The sequence below is a fragment of the Ambystoma mexicanum genome, chromosome 2q (assembly GCF_040938575.1).
Source record: "Ambystoma mexicanum isolate Mex_15411 chromosome 2q, UKY_AmexF1_1, whole genome shotgun sequence".
NCBI classification, from domain to species: Eukaryota; Metazoa; Chordata; class Amphibia; order Caudata; family Ambystomatidae; genus Ambystoma; species Ambystoma mexicanum.
The window spans coordinates 1,071,055,451-1,071,069,745 of record NC_090924.1 but is presented as its reverse complement, the minus strand read 5'-3'; the positions used below and the strand labels follow the sequence as shown (position 1 = coordinate 1,071,069,745).

The 14,295-nt window shown below is 45.7% G+C and overlaps 1 protein-coding gene across 1 annotated transcript in view; it reads left to right on the top strand.

Moving 5' to 3' along the window:
- Window positions 1-14,295, top strand: part of DUS3L (dihydrouridine synthase 3 like) — a 947,437-nt gene that overhangs the window by 768,731 nt on the left and 164,411 nt on the right. The window contains exon 11 of the mRNA XM_069648414.1: window positions 7,146-7,221. Coding sequence (XP_069504515.1) covers window positions 7,146-7,221 — 76 coding nt within the window. The remainder of the gene's footprint in view (window positions 1-7,145; window positions 7,222-14,295) is intronic.

Below are 14,295 nucleotides of genomic sequence, written 5' to 3'. Positions count from 1 at the left end.
GGGACATCAACATCCAGCAAGGGTACCCTTGATAAGTCCTCTAAGTTGCCTACTAAAGTCATACCCTGTTCCAAAGAATGGTCCAGTGAAGACATAGACAGGGTCATGTCAAGGATGCCTTCCTTAGCTGATTTTTATGACAAAAACCCAGAACATTTCCTTTCGTATGACCCTCAAGGGGCCACACACTCAGGCTCCTCTGATCCTATCCCCCTAAGTAAAAAGGCCCGGTTCAAAAGACCTGAACCCTTCGAGGTGCAGCCTTACTCTACTCCATACTCTACTCCACACCAGGAGTTTGAAATTATGGAGGAACAAACCGGGACTGAATACTATACGGATGATGAGGACCTGGAGGAGGTAGAAGATGAGCAGGAAATTTACAGAGTAGATTCCCCGGTAGAGAGCGAAGCCCCAGTTACCGACTCGCCAGTTGATAACCAGCCCCTCCTTAATGAAGTTCTCGCTCGCGCAGCAGAACATTTTCACATCGACACCCACGGTGTACAGGAGGAAAGGGACTTCGCAGAAGAGTTGGTGGGAGAGAGGAGGCCGGTCGCTCAGACCATCCCTATCCTTAAATCCATCCAACGTAGAATAGATCCATCCCTGGTGAATCCTAACCTCACCAGAGCCGTCAACCCCAGAGTCGAAAAACTTTTTCGGGCAGCCCAGTCTGACCCTCTTTATATAAGAGGACATCTTAAACCAGACTCCCTAGTGGTTACCAACACTCGGAAGAGGGCTGGGACACCCTTATCGTCGTCAGAAGCTCCTCCCGACAAGGAGAGCAAAAAACTGTACGGGTTTGGCAGGAAGGTAGCCTCAACGTCCGCCTACCAAGCAAGGATTGCAAACTCCACCACCCTGTTGGCAAGTTACAACTGCCATCAATGGGAAGAGGTCGCGGCGCTCATAGCCTCTGCTCCTGAACCGTTAAAGGGCCAGTTGGCTCGGATCTCGGCAGAAGGGAGAGCCGTGTCTGGTTGCATATTAAAAGCAACTTTCGACGCCGCGGACAACGCAGGAAGATTGATAGCAGAAGGTACTGTTATCAAGAGACATGCGTGGTTACGGCAGTCGGGGTTCAAAACAGAAACCCAGGCTTCATTAATAGACAAGCCGGTGGAACCCGATCTATTGTTTGGGAAAGCGGTCGAAGACGCACTTAAGAATGCCAAGGACGAATACGAGACTCTCAAATCCCTTGGCCAGCTTAACAACAAACCCCCTAACCAGAGGGGGAACAGTAATTTTCCTCGCCCACGCGGCCAAAATTCACAAAGAGGCAACTATGCCCAAGGACAGGGTACACAATGGAACAACAACCAGCAGTCTACCCAAAGTTACGGCACGGGTAACAAGAGAGGTCGTGGAAGAGGCAGAGGCAGCCCCAACAAGGGAGGTGGCACGCCTCCACCAAAGCAGTGACGCTCAGTTCAGGGTCCCTTCTCACACAACCCCAGTAGGGGGACGCATTTCCAACTTCACCCAGGCTTGGGAAGGGATCACCTCAGACAGATGGGTGCTGTCAACAGTGTCCACAGGATATTGTATAGAATTACTGCAGCGTCCCCGGAACCACCCTCCACGACAAAGAATACACTCCTTAGAACATCAGAAGATCCTTCTCGAGGAGATCGCCATTCTGCTAGAAAAGGACGCGATAGAACTCGTCCCAGGACACCAGGTAAACAAGGGTATCTAGTCAACTTACTTCCTTGTGCCAAAGAAAGATTTGACAATGCGCCCAGTATTGGACTTACGGCCTGCCAACAAGTATGTCAAGCCCCAAAAATTCCGTATGACCACGCTACAAGAGGTAATCCCCCTCCTAAAAAAGGGGGATTACATGGCAACTTTGGATATGAAAGATGCTTATTTTCATATTTCCATGCTCCCAGCGCACAGAAAATACTTGCGCTTCAAGGTGGACAGTCGCCACTACCAATTCAAGGTACTGCCCTTCGGGATAGCTTCAGCACCAAGGGTATTCACCAAGGTACTGGCGGTGGCAGCTGCACACCTACGCAGGGAGGCAATCCCAGTGTACCCTTATCTGGACGACTGGCTCATAACGGGGGAAACCCCAGGAATTTGCAGGTCAAACATTCAGAGGACTATCGACCTCCTCCACGAATTAGGCTTCTCTATCAACGAGAAGAAGTCAAGTCTGGTGCCAAGCACCTCAAAACAGTTCCTAGGAGCAATCCTAGATACTCAGAAAGGGTTGACCTTCCCTTCGGAAGAGAGAATTTGGAATATACTACTGCAAATTCCACATTATCAGTCAGGTCAACAAATAATGGTACGCAAAGCAATGCGGTTACTGGGCATGATGGCGTCATGCATTTACCTGGTCCCCCACGCGCGTCTGCGCATGCGTCCCATGCAGGAATGGTTGGCGAAACAGTGGTCTCAGGCAAGTGGTCAGTCGGACGATCTAGTGGTCGTTTCGCCAACACTCGTACAGAGCTTACACTGGTGGACAAGAGAGAATCTCGCAAGGGGAAAACCCTTTTACGATCCAGAAGTACAGGCAGTGGTGACTACAGATGCATGCCTGACTGGGTGGGGAGCTCACCATCTCCACCACACAGCTCAGGGTCTCTGGTCTCACTCAGTAGCCAAGAACCACATCAATCTGCTAGAGCTTCTGGCAGTATTCCGAGCGCTTCGGGCGTTCGAGCCCCATCTGCTAAACTTGTCGGTGCAGATCCGGACGGACAGCACGACAGCCATGTTCTATCTGAACAAACAAGGAGGGACTCGTTCGCCAAATCTGTCCAAGCTTGCCCAGAAAATCTGGATATGGGCACTCAGACGGAACATCTTCCTGTCATCACAACATGTTCCAGGGGAGCTCAATTCCCTAGCGGATGCCCTAAGCAGAGACTCCCTCCCAGAAGAACACGAATGGGTCCTTCACAGAGATATCGTAGAAGATCTCTTCTCTCAGTGGGGTTTCCCCACTATAGACCTATTCGCCACAAGCGAAAACAAACCATGCCCAAGATTTGCATCCAGGTTCCCCCAGCCAGACTCCCAAGGGAACGCCCTGTGGATGAACTGGTCAGGGATGTTTGCGTACGCTTTTCCACCAACTCCTCATCAGGAAGGTGGTGTACAAGATGAACAAGGAATCGATGACGCTCATCCTAGTTGCTCCCATGTGGGCGAGACAACCATGGTTTCCACACCTACGCAGGATGGCGGTGTGCGAGCCCATCAAACTCCCAGCCTGGTACAACCTACTGTCCCAGCAACAAGGTCAAACAGTGCACCAGGAACCCAACTTAATGAACCTGGCAGCATGGCTCCTGAGGTCATAGAGTTTGGCCATCTCAATTTACCACAGAGGTGTATGGACATCCTAAAAGAATCCAGGAAACCAAACACAAGGCACTGTTACTTTGACAAGTGGAAGAGATTCGTTATTTGGTGCCAGAATAAACAAATCAACCCAGTTGATTGCACTCCTTCCAACGTTGTAACATACATGCTCCACCTGCTGGACGCAGGTTTGGTTTTTAACTCTCTGAAAGTACACCTGGCAGCCCTCTCGGCTTACACCACGTCCCATAACAAAGTATTGTGGTGGAAAGTACCAGTAGTTAAAGCCTTCATGGAAGGAGTAAAGAGACTTCACCCTCCTATTTCCAACCCACCGCCAGGATGGGACCTCAATGTGGTGCTAGCTAAGCTCATGGGCCCCCCTTTCGAACCCATGCATAAAAGTAGTCTCAAACACCTGACTTATAAAACGGCCTTCTTAGTAGCCATTACCTCTATAAGAAGGGTCAGTGAAATTCAGGCTCTGTCAGTGCAGGATCCTTTCTTTACTATCCACAAAGACAAACTGGTTTTACGCACACACCCTAGGTTCTCACCTAAATTTATATCTAAGTTCCATGTAAACCAGTCCATCGAGCTTCCGGCTTTCTTCCAGAACCCGCAAAGCTCAGCTGAGGTGAAACTACACACCCTTGATGTGCGTAGGGCGGACCTCTACTATGTAAATAAAACCAGACCGCTAAGGAAAACAGATCAACTGTTTGTCTCCGTAGCTACAGGCAGAGAAGGGGATCGCGTCTCTAAAGGCGCGATCTCGAAGTGGATTATCAACTGTATACAGCTGTGTTACTCTCTTTCTGAAAAAACTCTGCCTTTTACGCCAAGGGCCCATTCTACTAGAGGCATTGGGGCCACTCTGGCTTTCATTGCAAATGTTCCCCTCGACACCATTTGCAAAGCAGCTACTTGGAGCTCTATTCACACTTTTACTCAGCATTACTGCATTGACACTCATTCCAAGACAGATACACAAGTGGGACAAGCGGTTCTAAGACACCTGTTTGCTCATGACCCTTCTCACATCCCACCTCCTTCTTCTGGTACTGCTCGCTAATCTATGCACAGCATGTGATCTAAGCAGATTCCACAAGCCTCAGAAGGGATACATTACTCACCGTAATCGTATTTCTGATGCTTGTATCTGCTTAGATTCACATGCGACCCACCCTTCCTCCCCTCCGAGAGAAGGTGCATGATTGCTTGTAGTCTTACCTTTCTGTCTATCTGCTTGGATTATCTGTACTCACGCTACTCCTCATGCTTCCTCATGTCAGAAAAAATACAATCTGAGGATCCTAGACGCGTGAGGGATCTTGGGTACAGTGGACGTCACACTAGGGATAGTATTACTGGCACGCCTGTGTCGACGCCCATTTTCGAGTTTCGAAAAACAAACTAATACTCCGCAGCTTCCACTAGATGTCGGCCTATGCACAGCATGTGAATCTAAGCAGATACAAGCATCAGAAATACGATTACGGTGAGTAATGTAACCCATATAAATCAACCTGGTGCTCAAGATGAAGAGTATCAAGCATTTGTGTGTGTACTTGAAAAGAAAGAATGCGCATAGTATAGTAGGTGCGATGGACGTTGGGAACAGTTTTCTGAGATGGTGTGCTTTCTCTAGTACCCAAAAGACAGTTATTATCATTACCACAGTTATTATCAGGCCAAGCATTACATAGTTTTTTCTGGCTGACCATGGTCTTCTGGACCTGATCATTTCTGTAGCAAAAGTGTCAATATCCTCACTTCTGCGCAACCCAAAAATGGGCAAAGTTTATCAGTGTCCGTTAAGAATCCTCAACGATATAGGCTCTACAAGTTCATCCGTGGGAGGCACCTGACCACATGTCCTTACTTAATTCAAATCTTCAGTTCTCTGCCCCCCTGTACCTCTAGGCATCTTTGGGCGGGTATGAAGGGAACACAAGTTGGTTTCTTGTGGGTGCTGCACAAATTGCTGCAACACTTTCCTACCTCAAGTCTTTCCCTATCTTTCCTGGGTACAGATTGTATCGTGTCACCCCGGGACAGAGTGATCTTTGAACAATTCAGATATATTTAGATCTCAACTGAACCTCAGGTTGCTCAAAACCAGGGTTGTTTTTTTTTCTTTTTCTTTCACTGAAAGGCACACCGGGGTACGCATTTCTCTGTCCCATACCCCTGCCTTTATCCAGTTGTCATAGGGCAGAGGCAAAGGTGCTTATTTCAGATGTGCAGTGTGAATCCAATTTATTTTCTTTTTGCCGTCCATGCGAACAGCTTGTATAATGTACGTATGATAAATATGTCCATTTCGAAGAAGAGCAGGGAAGTACATCTCTAAATTGCAGGCAGTTTCTGCAAGCGTCTTGCACCCTTGGGATTTGAGCCAGCAGCATCATTGCTGTGTACATTCTCAGGCAAAGCTGTTATCATGCCCGGCACTCTGAGACATTCCACATTCCACAGCTCTGCGATTGCTTGGCTTGGGTGTTAAGCGGTAGGCCAGTCTTCCTGCATCAGATGTATCTCAATAAACCAAAAAAAGTGCAGTATCGGGTATGGCAGATGTGGTTAAACTGTTTTCAAACAAGGCAAAGCCATGAATTCCTGCATAAACACTCCCCTTCACAATGTTATACAGGGTGAGACCTGTTCTAGTCTGTGTCAGAGACGGCAAATGCTAGGAGCTGGGTGTCGGGCCATTCCAATTTACTGTGTGATAGTTCAGCAAGAAAATACAGATTCACAGACTAGGGTGACCTGCGGGATCCACAACCACTGCCCCCCAGACCATCATCATAGAGACTGTTGTGGACTCCGGATCCCATTGCCCGCGCATTCCCATCCTTTCCCAGGCTTGGCAAATCTCTCTTGCCTGTGATGTTATCACACTAAGTACAGATGAAAACTTGCTGCACGCTAGAAGCTGTTCTCAGAGTAGCACAGATGAAGCTTGAAAATGCTTCATAATTATTGCCCGTCATTTATTTTAATGGGCTTTTCTTTGGGCAGTGTATGCCTGGTAAGTGGACTAGTATAAAGTAGATGGACACAGATTACCTCTGGTGGCACATGCGCCTCAAGGAGCCAGATATTCACAAGTCTTGATATCGACCTGCCACAGGAGACTTTGGACTTGTGTACTGCGCTCCGTTTCTCTCAAGCTAGGTTTGTGTTTTATAAAATACAAATACAGCTTAGCATTGCATTGTGTTTAACTGTTCTTCATTTTAGCTTATCTACTTTTTGGCTCTTTCCCTTGCAAAGTTGAAATCCAAGATGAAGGTATCCATCCAAGGACCTGGGATGGAATACTCATGAGTATAGGTCAACACATCTGAGATTTCTGGAAGCTCTGTTGATGCATATTTTGCACAGTAATTGTAGTACATGTGCGTGGTATGGAGATTGCACATGGATTTTTGAAAGGAAGCCCAGGTTTGTGCTCGTAAGGCAAAAACCTTGTTCACAGCTTCCCAAAGAATTCTCCAAAAAGGTAAAACATACATTGGTGCAGCAAAGCTTTGGCAATTTATCACCCAACAGGAAATTAAATAACTTAACTTTAGTCTTTTGTTTGTTCATTAAGCAGATACTGTTTATTTTACAACGACACAAATATTTTCCTTTCTTAAGGAAATTTTATATTGGTTCAGTTACCCACAAAGTGAATGTTTTTAAGGCACTTTTACATAAACTGTTTTTTACTCTTTTTTTAATGCCCATCTGTAAAACTTGTTCTATGGTGGCTTGCTTGCTCCAAGTGTCACACGTTTTATTCATTGTCATTGAAACAGGTAATGGTGATATCTTGTCATATGAAGATGCTAATCGAGCCATGAAGACTGACGTTTCCGGGATCATGATTGCAAGGCAAGGGTGTATATAGAACTTGAAAGCTGTTTATACTGTCATCTTGCTGTCTCATCTGTTAATGGGGATTGTTCAAAACTAATTGGAGCTGTCTCTAGCTAGGTCTTCTAGCAGCTTGATTGTTGACCATGATTGTATCGATAAAGCAGTGCTTCTGTGAAGCCGTTTTGGATGCCTTTAAGTCCAGAAAAAGCCCTAAAACGTCAACCCAATAGGAGCTAGGAAGCCAAAGACTTCCATAGATTGCACTGTGATCAAATTGGGGTTTCCAGTTATGGAGTGTCAGAGTATGCTTAAACATGCTAATGGTATTTTATTTTGCTTTAACATCCCAGCCTGCTTCCACCTTTTGACCAGATTGACACTTTTACAAATACTTTTGATATGCTGTCCAGCTCTTTCTTCTCAGACTTGAAAAGCAGAAGGTAAAAAAATTCTACCTTATTGACTTCCATTTTATTTTGTCTTGGAAGTAGCTTACTCATAATATTTTAAACAAGGAAGCATTTTGACTTCCATACAAATGGAATCACATCCAAATATTTAGTAGGCTTAACATTTTGATTTCCTGTCCCAACTCTGTTCCTCCCCTCTGTGTTACTCAAGCAGAGGGTCAAAGTGTAAAAAATATACTATGCTGCATACATAAATAAAATCAGATTGCATATAAGGCTGCAAGCCAGTAGAATGTATGGTTGAATTGTGCCCAATATTTTATGTTCTGTTTGTTAAGAATGCTTGTCTTTGTTTCCATTAACTTTCTCCCTCTTAAATAGCCATTACATTTCACTTCTATTAAATCTCAGACACTTTGAGTATGCCACTGCGCATTATGGAACATTCAAAATATAGTATTGGAGCACTTTTCATGTTAGGGTTTCTATAATTGTGTTAGTTCTTGTTTATACAGTGATGCATGAAAAAGCACCTTGAGTACTAACAAAAAGGTGAAAAATAAATTGCATTAAAATCAAATATTGCTGCTCTAAATGGCAAGATTTGTAATGAACAAAATGTGTCATTTTTAATGTTTTTACTCGTGTGCATAAAACAAGTCATATAGATCCCATTGAAGCAAATCTGTTTTATTCATGGGGTTATGGCATAAAACCTTCCTATTGAGTTCGTGCTGTGTAAAATGCATCATTTCTTCATATACTTTTATTTATGTAGCACGTATGTATTTTGCACAGTTCCCTCCCTGTATTACTATTTTCTGTTATTGCATTTACATGTCATTTTCAATTTTGGGTAAAGTAAATGGAACCCGCTAGAGCCCTTAAATGTTCACTTGCAACTAGTAATTGCATAGTGATGATAGTCTACCAACAGGTGAGACTCTATAAAACTATCTCTTGGCATACAGGCCCCAACTCGCACTATGAATCTTTACTACCCAAAGGTTTGGTAGAATGGCAGAGCAGCCAAGCTTATCTTAGCAGGAGGATGTGAGCTGTAGGTAAGTGCAATAAACTCAGTAAATACATATGCCTGAAGAAACTCTCACACACTTTTAGTTATAGTAAAATAGACATTTATTTTATATACACAAGGCAAAGTTATATTCAGGTATGCACGTACCATTCAAACAAATCAACACACATTGAAAACATCATGAATACTTTAGGTGAGTAAACCAATAGCAATAAAATGTACAGGTTAGAAACTCAGTTCACTGGTAAGATCCCTTATTATAGTTACTGAGAAAATGTAGGGATGAAAAGGGTTATTCAACATCAGCAATAGCAGTTTACTACTTGTAATACTTTTCAATGATCTGAAATACTTGCAGTACATCCCTAACTAGTCAAGAGTTCATCAAAGTCTGTTGGGAGCGGATGCAAAGTGAGGCACAGCAGCAGATAAGGTAAAGTTCACCAGGATAATTCAATTACTTGCAAGTAGGATGCTTTTGTTGAGCTAAAAGTTATCAGACCTTGGAAAGGACTTCTGTAGGCACACAAGCCTTAAGACTACACTACGCCCCACAGCACCCGAGTGATGAGGAGGATGCAGCTTGATTACTATATTACTATTCACTAAGCAGCAGCAGTGGATCCGGTCTCCTGTTCCTTGGTTGTGGTGACAAAAGGAGAGACTCCAAGGGATTTCACAGCAGCAGTCGAGAGAGGGGACTCACAGCAAGGTCAATCCACCTCGATTCTTCGGTCCTGCACTCTGGTGAGGGAACTCTGAGGGAGATTTATGTCTGGAGGGCCAAATAGAGCTCACCAAAGTTTTGAGAGGATTCGTTCATGGAAAGATGCACAGCAATTGGGTCAGAGGTCCCCTGGTATTGGCGGTTTGCAGCCCTCGAAGGTCACAGCATGTCGGGGGTGTAGGGAGATGTATCACTTGTATGCGTCATCCCCTCCTAGTGAGACCCCCAGCACTTTTTGCTGGACCTCTGGACCTTTTTCTTTCTATCCTGAATAAGTGGAGCCTTTTTCCACTCCTTCATTCTTATTTGCTCTGACTTTTGTAACTCTGTTCTGTGTTTAACTTTTACTATGGAGTCTACTTTCCTCCATATCTCGTTAAAGGCATCTGTGTTTAAATTTTACAGCACACAGCTCCTTATGGACAGTGTTGCTGGTAACCTTTGGGTTCTCAATTGAGATTCTTTCATTATCCTTACTAACTACAGTTCTTAAGGATAGAGGGATACTTTTGTATTCTTCATAAAACCTTATACTATGAGAGATTAGCACACACCACCTTATGTGGAGAGCTAATGGGATACCCTGTATCCCCCTTCTCTTTGCTCCTGTGACTCACATAGAAAACCCTACCGCAGAATATTCACTGTCTCGGTTGTGCACAATAGGGTCACCTATTCTAACATGGTGGATCCTCTCTTTTTTCGCTATTTCTATTGTGGTTGTTCTCTGTTAGCCCTACTACCATTCTGGGAAGATCGGGGGGCGGGGGGTGAGGACAGTGTGTGTCTCTTACCTTTGGCGGGAACCCGTGGGTGTCCCTGCCTAGGCACCAGTTTGTCTGAGCAGGCAGAAAGTGGGGGAGGTGTTTTTCACTCCACTGACCTTTGCCTGAGTACCTGAATGGAACCAGTGCCGACTGGGGTGCTGGCTCTCCTTATTGGACAGCCCTGACCCTTTCTGTAAACCGCGGAGAGATTGCAGAGGAGTGTGTGCTGAAACTAAATAAAAGGTGAGGTTCCTGAGGTGAAAGGCAAGTCGACCACTGGAAACTGAAGTAACCGAAGCTGAAGATGACCCGAGACACCTGCAGACCCTTTGCATCACTGTGAAGCAACCACTGCTGTCCTGACCCCGTTTTCCACTCGACAGAGAAGCTCCGAAGAGGATGACTCCTTACCTTTTGGCTGGTGCGACCTACCAGCCTTGAGCCGAACTGCAATTTGAGCCATCTCCCAAGATGCTGTGCCTTTCCAGAGGTGCAGACCGCAAATACCAGGAGACCACTGACCGATTTGTAGTGCAAAGTCTTTGAAAGGCCAAATCCTTCCAAGTATTTGCTGAGCCCCAGGGTGCAGGACTGCGGAATCGAAGATCGACCGGGCGAATATTGTCCTTTGTTGTTGCTGCTAAAAAGGCACCAAAACGCAGACTGACCAAGGAGCCCATAGACATACATGCCAAGGGTCCTTGCTCTCGAGACTGCTGCTGAGTCGTCCCATTTAGAGTCCTACCTTTCTTCATAAGACAAAGGAATCAGGAGACTGGGTCTGTCGCTGCTGCACAGAGGAGAATCCAGCTACGAGCATGTGTCTAACCTAATATACTGTGGGGTGAAAGGTATTGCTTACCTTGAACCGAGAAGTCACTCCAGAGTGTTGGAGTGTGTGACGAGGTGTCTAGGGTGCCCACTCTACCTCTGACTCAAGCTGCCGGCTTGTGTCCCTTTTAGTGAGTCCTTTTGCAGAGTCTCGCTCATTGTGTTAATTTGTCTAGTATCTTTTCCTAGAGACTAAAAGTATCCTAAGGATCTTTTGAGGTTCTGCTGCTTCTTAAGACATTGAATCCACTCCGAACTGACTTTTACATATAGTTAGGGATTGGACTTTAAAAGCGTTAGTTTGCCAAGAAAGTGGCTCTAGAACATTAAGCTCTGCTTCTGTATGACTAACCAACCTTTTTCCTACCTAATAGACGTTATCTTGTGTGGTTTTGCTTACTAACTACAATTACTGTATCTTTCTGTCAACGCGAGTGTGCGGTCGTACTGATACTACAGTAGAACTGTCCTTGGTGTCATTCTCTGTAACAATAAAGATTTTCCAGAATAACTTTTAAGAAAGTCTTAATTCTATTAAAGACCCAGAGGCGAGAATTATGCTTCTCTTTCTTTATTTAACATTAAAGAGAAAAGCTCAGCAGCAGGTTTTTATGCACCCAGACTGATGATATGCATATACATGAACAAGGGTGCAGAAGAATTCCAAGAAATAAAGTTAAACATGTAAAGGAAGAGCCTCCAGTCCATAACAAGGTGCCTGAGGGAAAGAAACTCCATTTCCCAGGGGGCTTAGCCAAAGTCATAACCGGTCACAAAACATGTGACAAGAATCCTCCAATAAACTGGAGACAATCCCTCCAAATAGGAGCTAGCAGTGCATCACTTCCTCTTTCGATGCTGCGAACCATGGAAAAAAGAACAGACATGGATGCGGTCGTAAGGCTGTGGGCGTCTTGCGGAAACCAGGGCAGGTCAAGCAGGCTTGTCCAAAGTCCCTATCGGAAGAAGAGAAAAAAAAATCATAACCCTAGTCAGTGTGTATGGGCGGGAGAGAAATTAGCTGCGTTATTATGCAACTTTATATAGCATGTGGTAGAACAAATTCACATATTTGTAAGCGATATTGAACAATCGTATGCTAGCGTGCTATGCACCGTTTTTTTTCTAGTCGGGCGGGATAATGCTCGCCTCCATGTCCTTAATAGAATTAAGACTTTAAGTTATTCTGGAAAATCTTTATTCTATGTCAAGACCGGTGGCTCACATTATGCTGGTTTAAATCTTACTTACCACTACGGATGTGGGTTGCTCTACCGGTTTCAGGTAGAATTGTTTGAAAATTGATTTGCCTGCCCAGTCGGCCATCCTCATGATGTCCTCTAAACGGACTCCAACCTGAAAGGCTTTGGAAGTCATGACGCCTCTCACTGAGTGAGCGCTGAAGAGATTTGTATCGATTCCTGCTTGTGAGAGTTCAGTGCACCCAGCGTGCCAATGTCGAGGCAGAAACTGCCCTATGTGGCTTGCAAAGCGCTATCAATAGTTGCCCGTTAGGGTTGATCCTGAGGTGCGCGATCACCTCTTCGTAGACCTTTAGGCACTTAACTAGACAAAGGTTTGGCTGTTCTCTAAAGGCAGGATATGATATTACTCTAGAGTTGCATTTGGTTCTTCTGGATATGTGGAAGACTATGCCATCTGGAGAATAAGTCCTGCCTGCCAAGTCAAGAGTTCTGACATCTAAGACTCTTCTGCAGGGGACCAAGCATAGTAGGGTAGTGAGTTTGCTGGAAAGGGCAGTGCGAGATAGCTCCTCCATAATGGCGCCAAGAAAGGAAAAGATTAAGCACCTTGTTAACGTCCCATAACATGTTGTATCGGGACTGAGGCGGTACTGTCAGTTGAATACCTTTTAATTAGCCTGCATACCAGGTGATGTTCTCCTGCTGGAAAACCATCCACGAGATCAAGGCCGGCTGAAATTGCAGAGCGGTAAGCGTTAACTGTCCTGTAAGCGAGACCTCGCTCTACTAATGAGGCTAGGAAGTTCAATATTTCCTTTTATAGGTGCTGAAACTGGATCAAGCCCTTGGTCCAAACACCAGCGTGTCCAGGTGCTCCAAGAGTTAGAGTACCTCTTGGAGGTAGTGTGGGCAAAGCTCTCCTCGATGAGACTGACGCCCTTGTGCGAGATGCCTTGGACCCTCCATCTTGCCCTGAAATCCTTCTTGATCAACAAACCCGCTCAGGATAAGGGGATGGCGTTGACCTGTCGGACCCGATAGCAGATCTGGAGATTGGGGTAGAAGGATTGGAGAATATGAGGAAAGTTCCAGAAGAACCGGATACCAAGTCCGAGATGTCCAGACTGGGGCTTTGAGGACAAGCTCTGTTTGGTCCTCACTGGCCTTTGCCAGGGTCCTCGCTATCATGGTGAAGGGAGAAAGGCGTAAGGAATTCCCCCGATCCACTGCTGCAAAAATGCATCCGTCGCTGTGGCCACTGGATCCGGTCTCCATCTGTAAAACTCTGGTGGTTTGATATTGAGGCGATAGGCAAACAGATCCCTGGACATTGGACCCTATACCCTTTGAAGGCGGATGAAGATCTCTCTGTTTAGCCTCCAATCGCTGTAGTAGGTGGAATGGCGGGAATGCCAGTCCGCGACTTAGTTCCTGAGCCCTGGGAGGTATTCCGTTGTGACGGAAATTTGGTGTTCAAGACAGAAATGCCAAAAGTCCTTTGCTAGTTCTGCTAGAGGGCTTGATCTGGTGCCACCCAAATGATTTATGTATCGCACTACGGAAATGTTGTCCATTTTCAGTAAAATACAACAACTCACTCTGCCTCTGGCAAACGATCGCACAGCGAAAGAGCCTGCCAGGAGCTCCAGGCAGTTTATGTGCATTTCGAGTTCCTGAGGAGACCAAGTTCCCCCCGTGGCGACTGAGCCACATCTTGCTCTCCAACCTGTTTGGCTGGCGTACGACTCTGTCTGGGGTGGACCTGAAGATCGCTCTGCTGTTCCAGGCTTCCATATTCGTGAGCCACCAGACCAGCTCGGTCCTTGCCTGACGCGAGAGAGTTGGATGTTGTGAGTAGGAAAGGCTGGGCCTCAGATGCTGACCTTTCAGTCTTTGCAACTCTCGGTAGTGAAGCAGGCTGGGAAATATTGTCTGTATGGAAGAGGACAATAGACCTTTTATTCTCGCTAACTCCCGGAGGGAGATGATATTCCTCAGTAAAAGCTTGCGACTCTCCCGACGCGTGGAGTGTATCTTGGGAGTTGGCAGGCGAAGCTGCGAACTCTGCATATCCACTGTGAACCCTAGAAATTCTAGGGTCCTGGAGGGG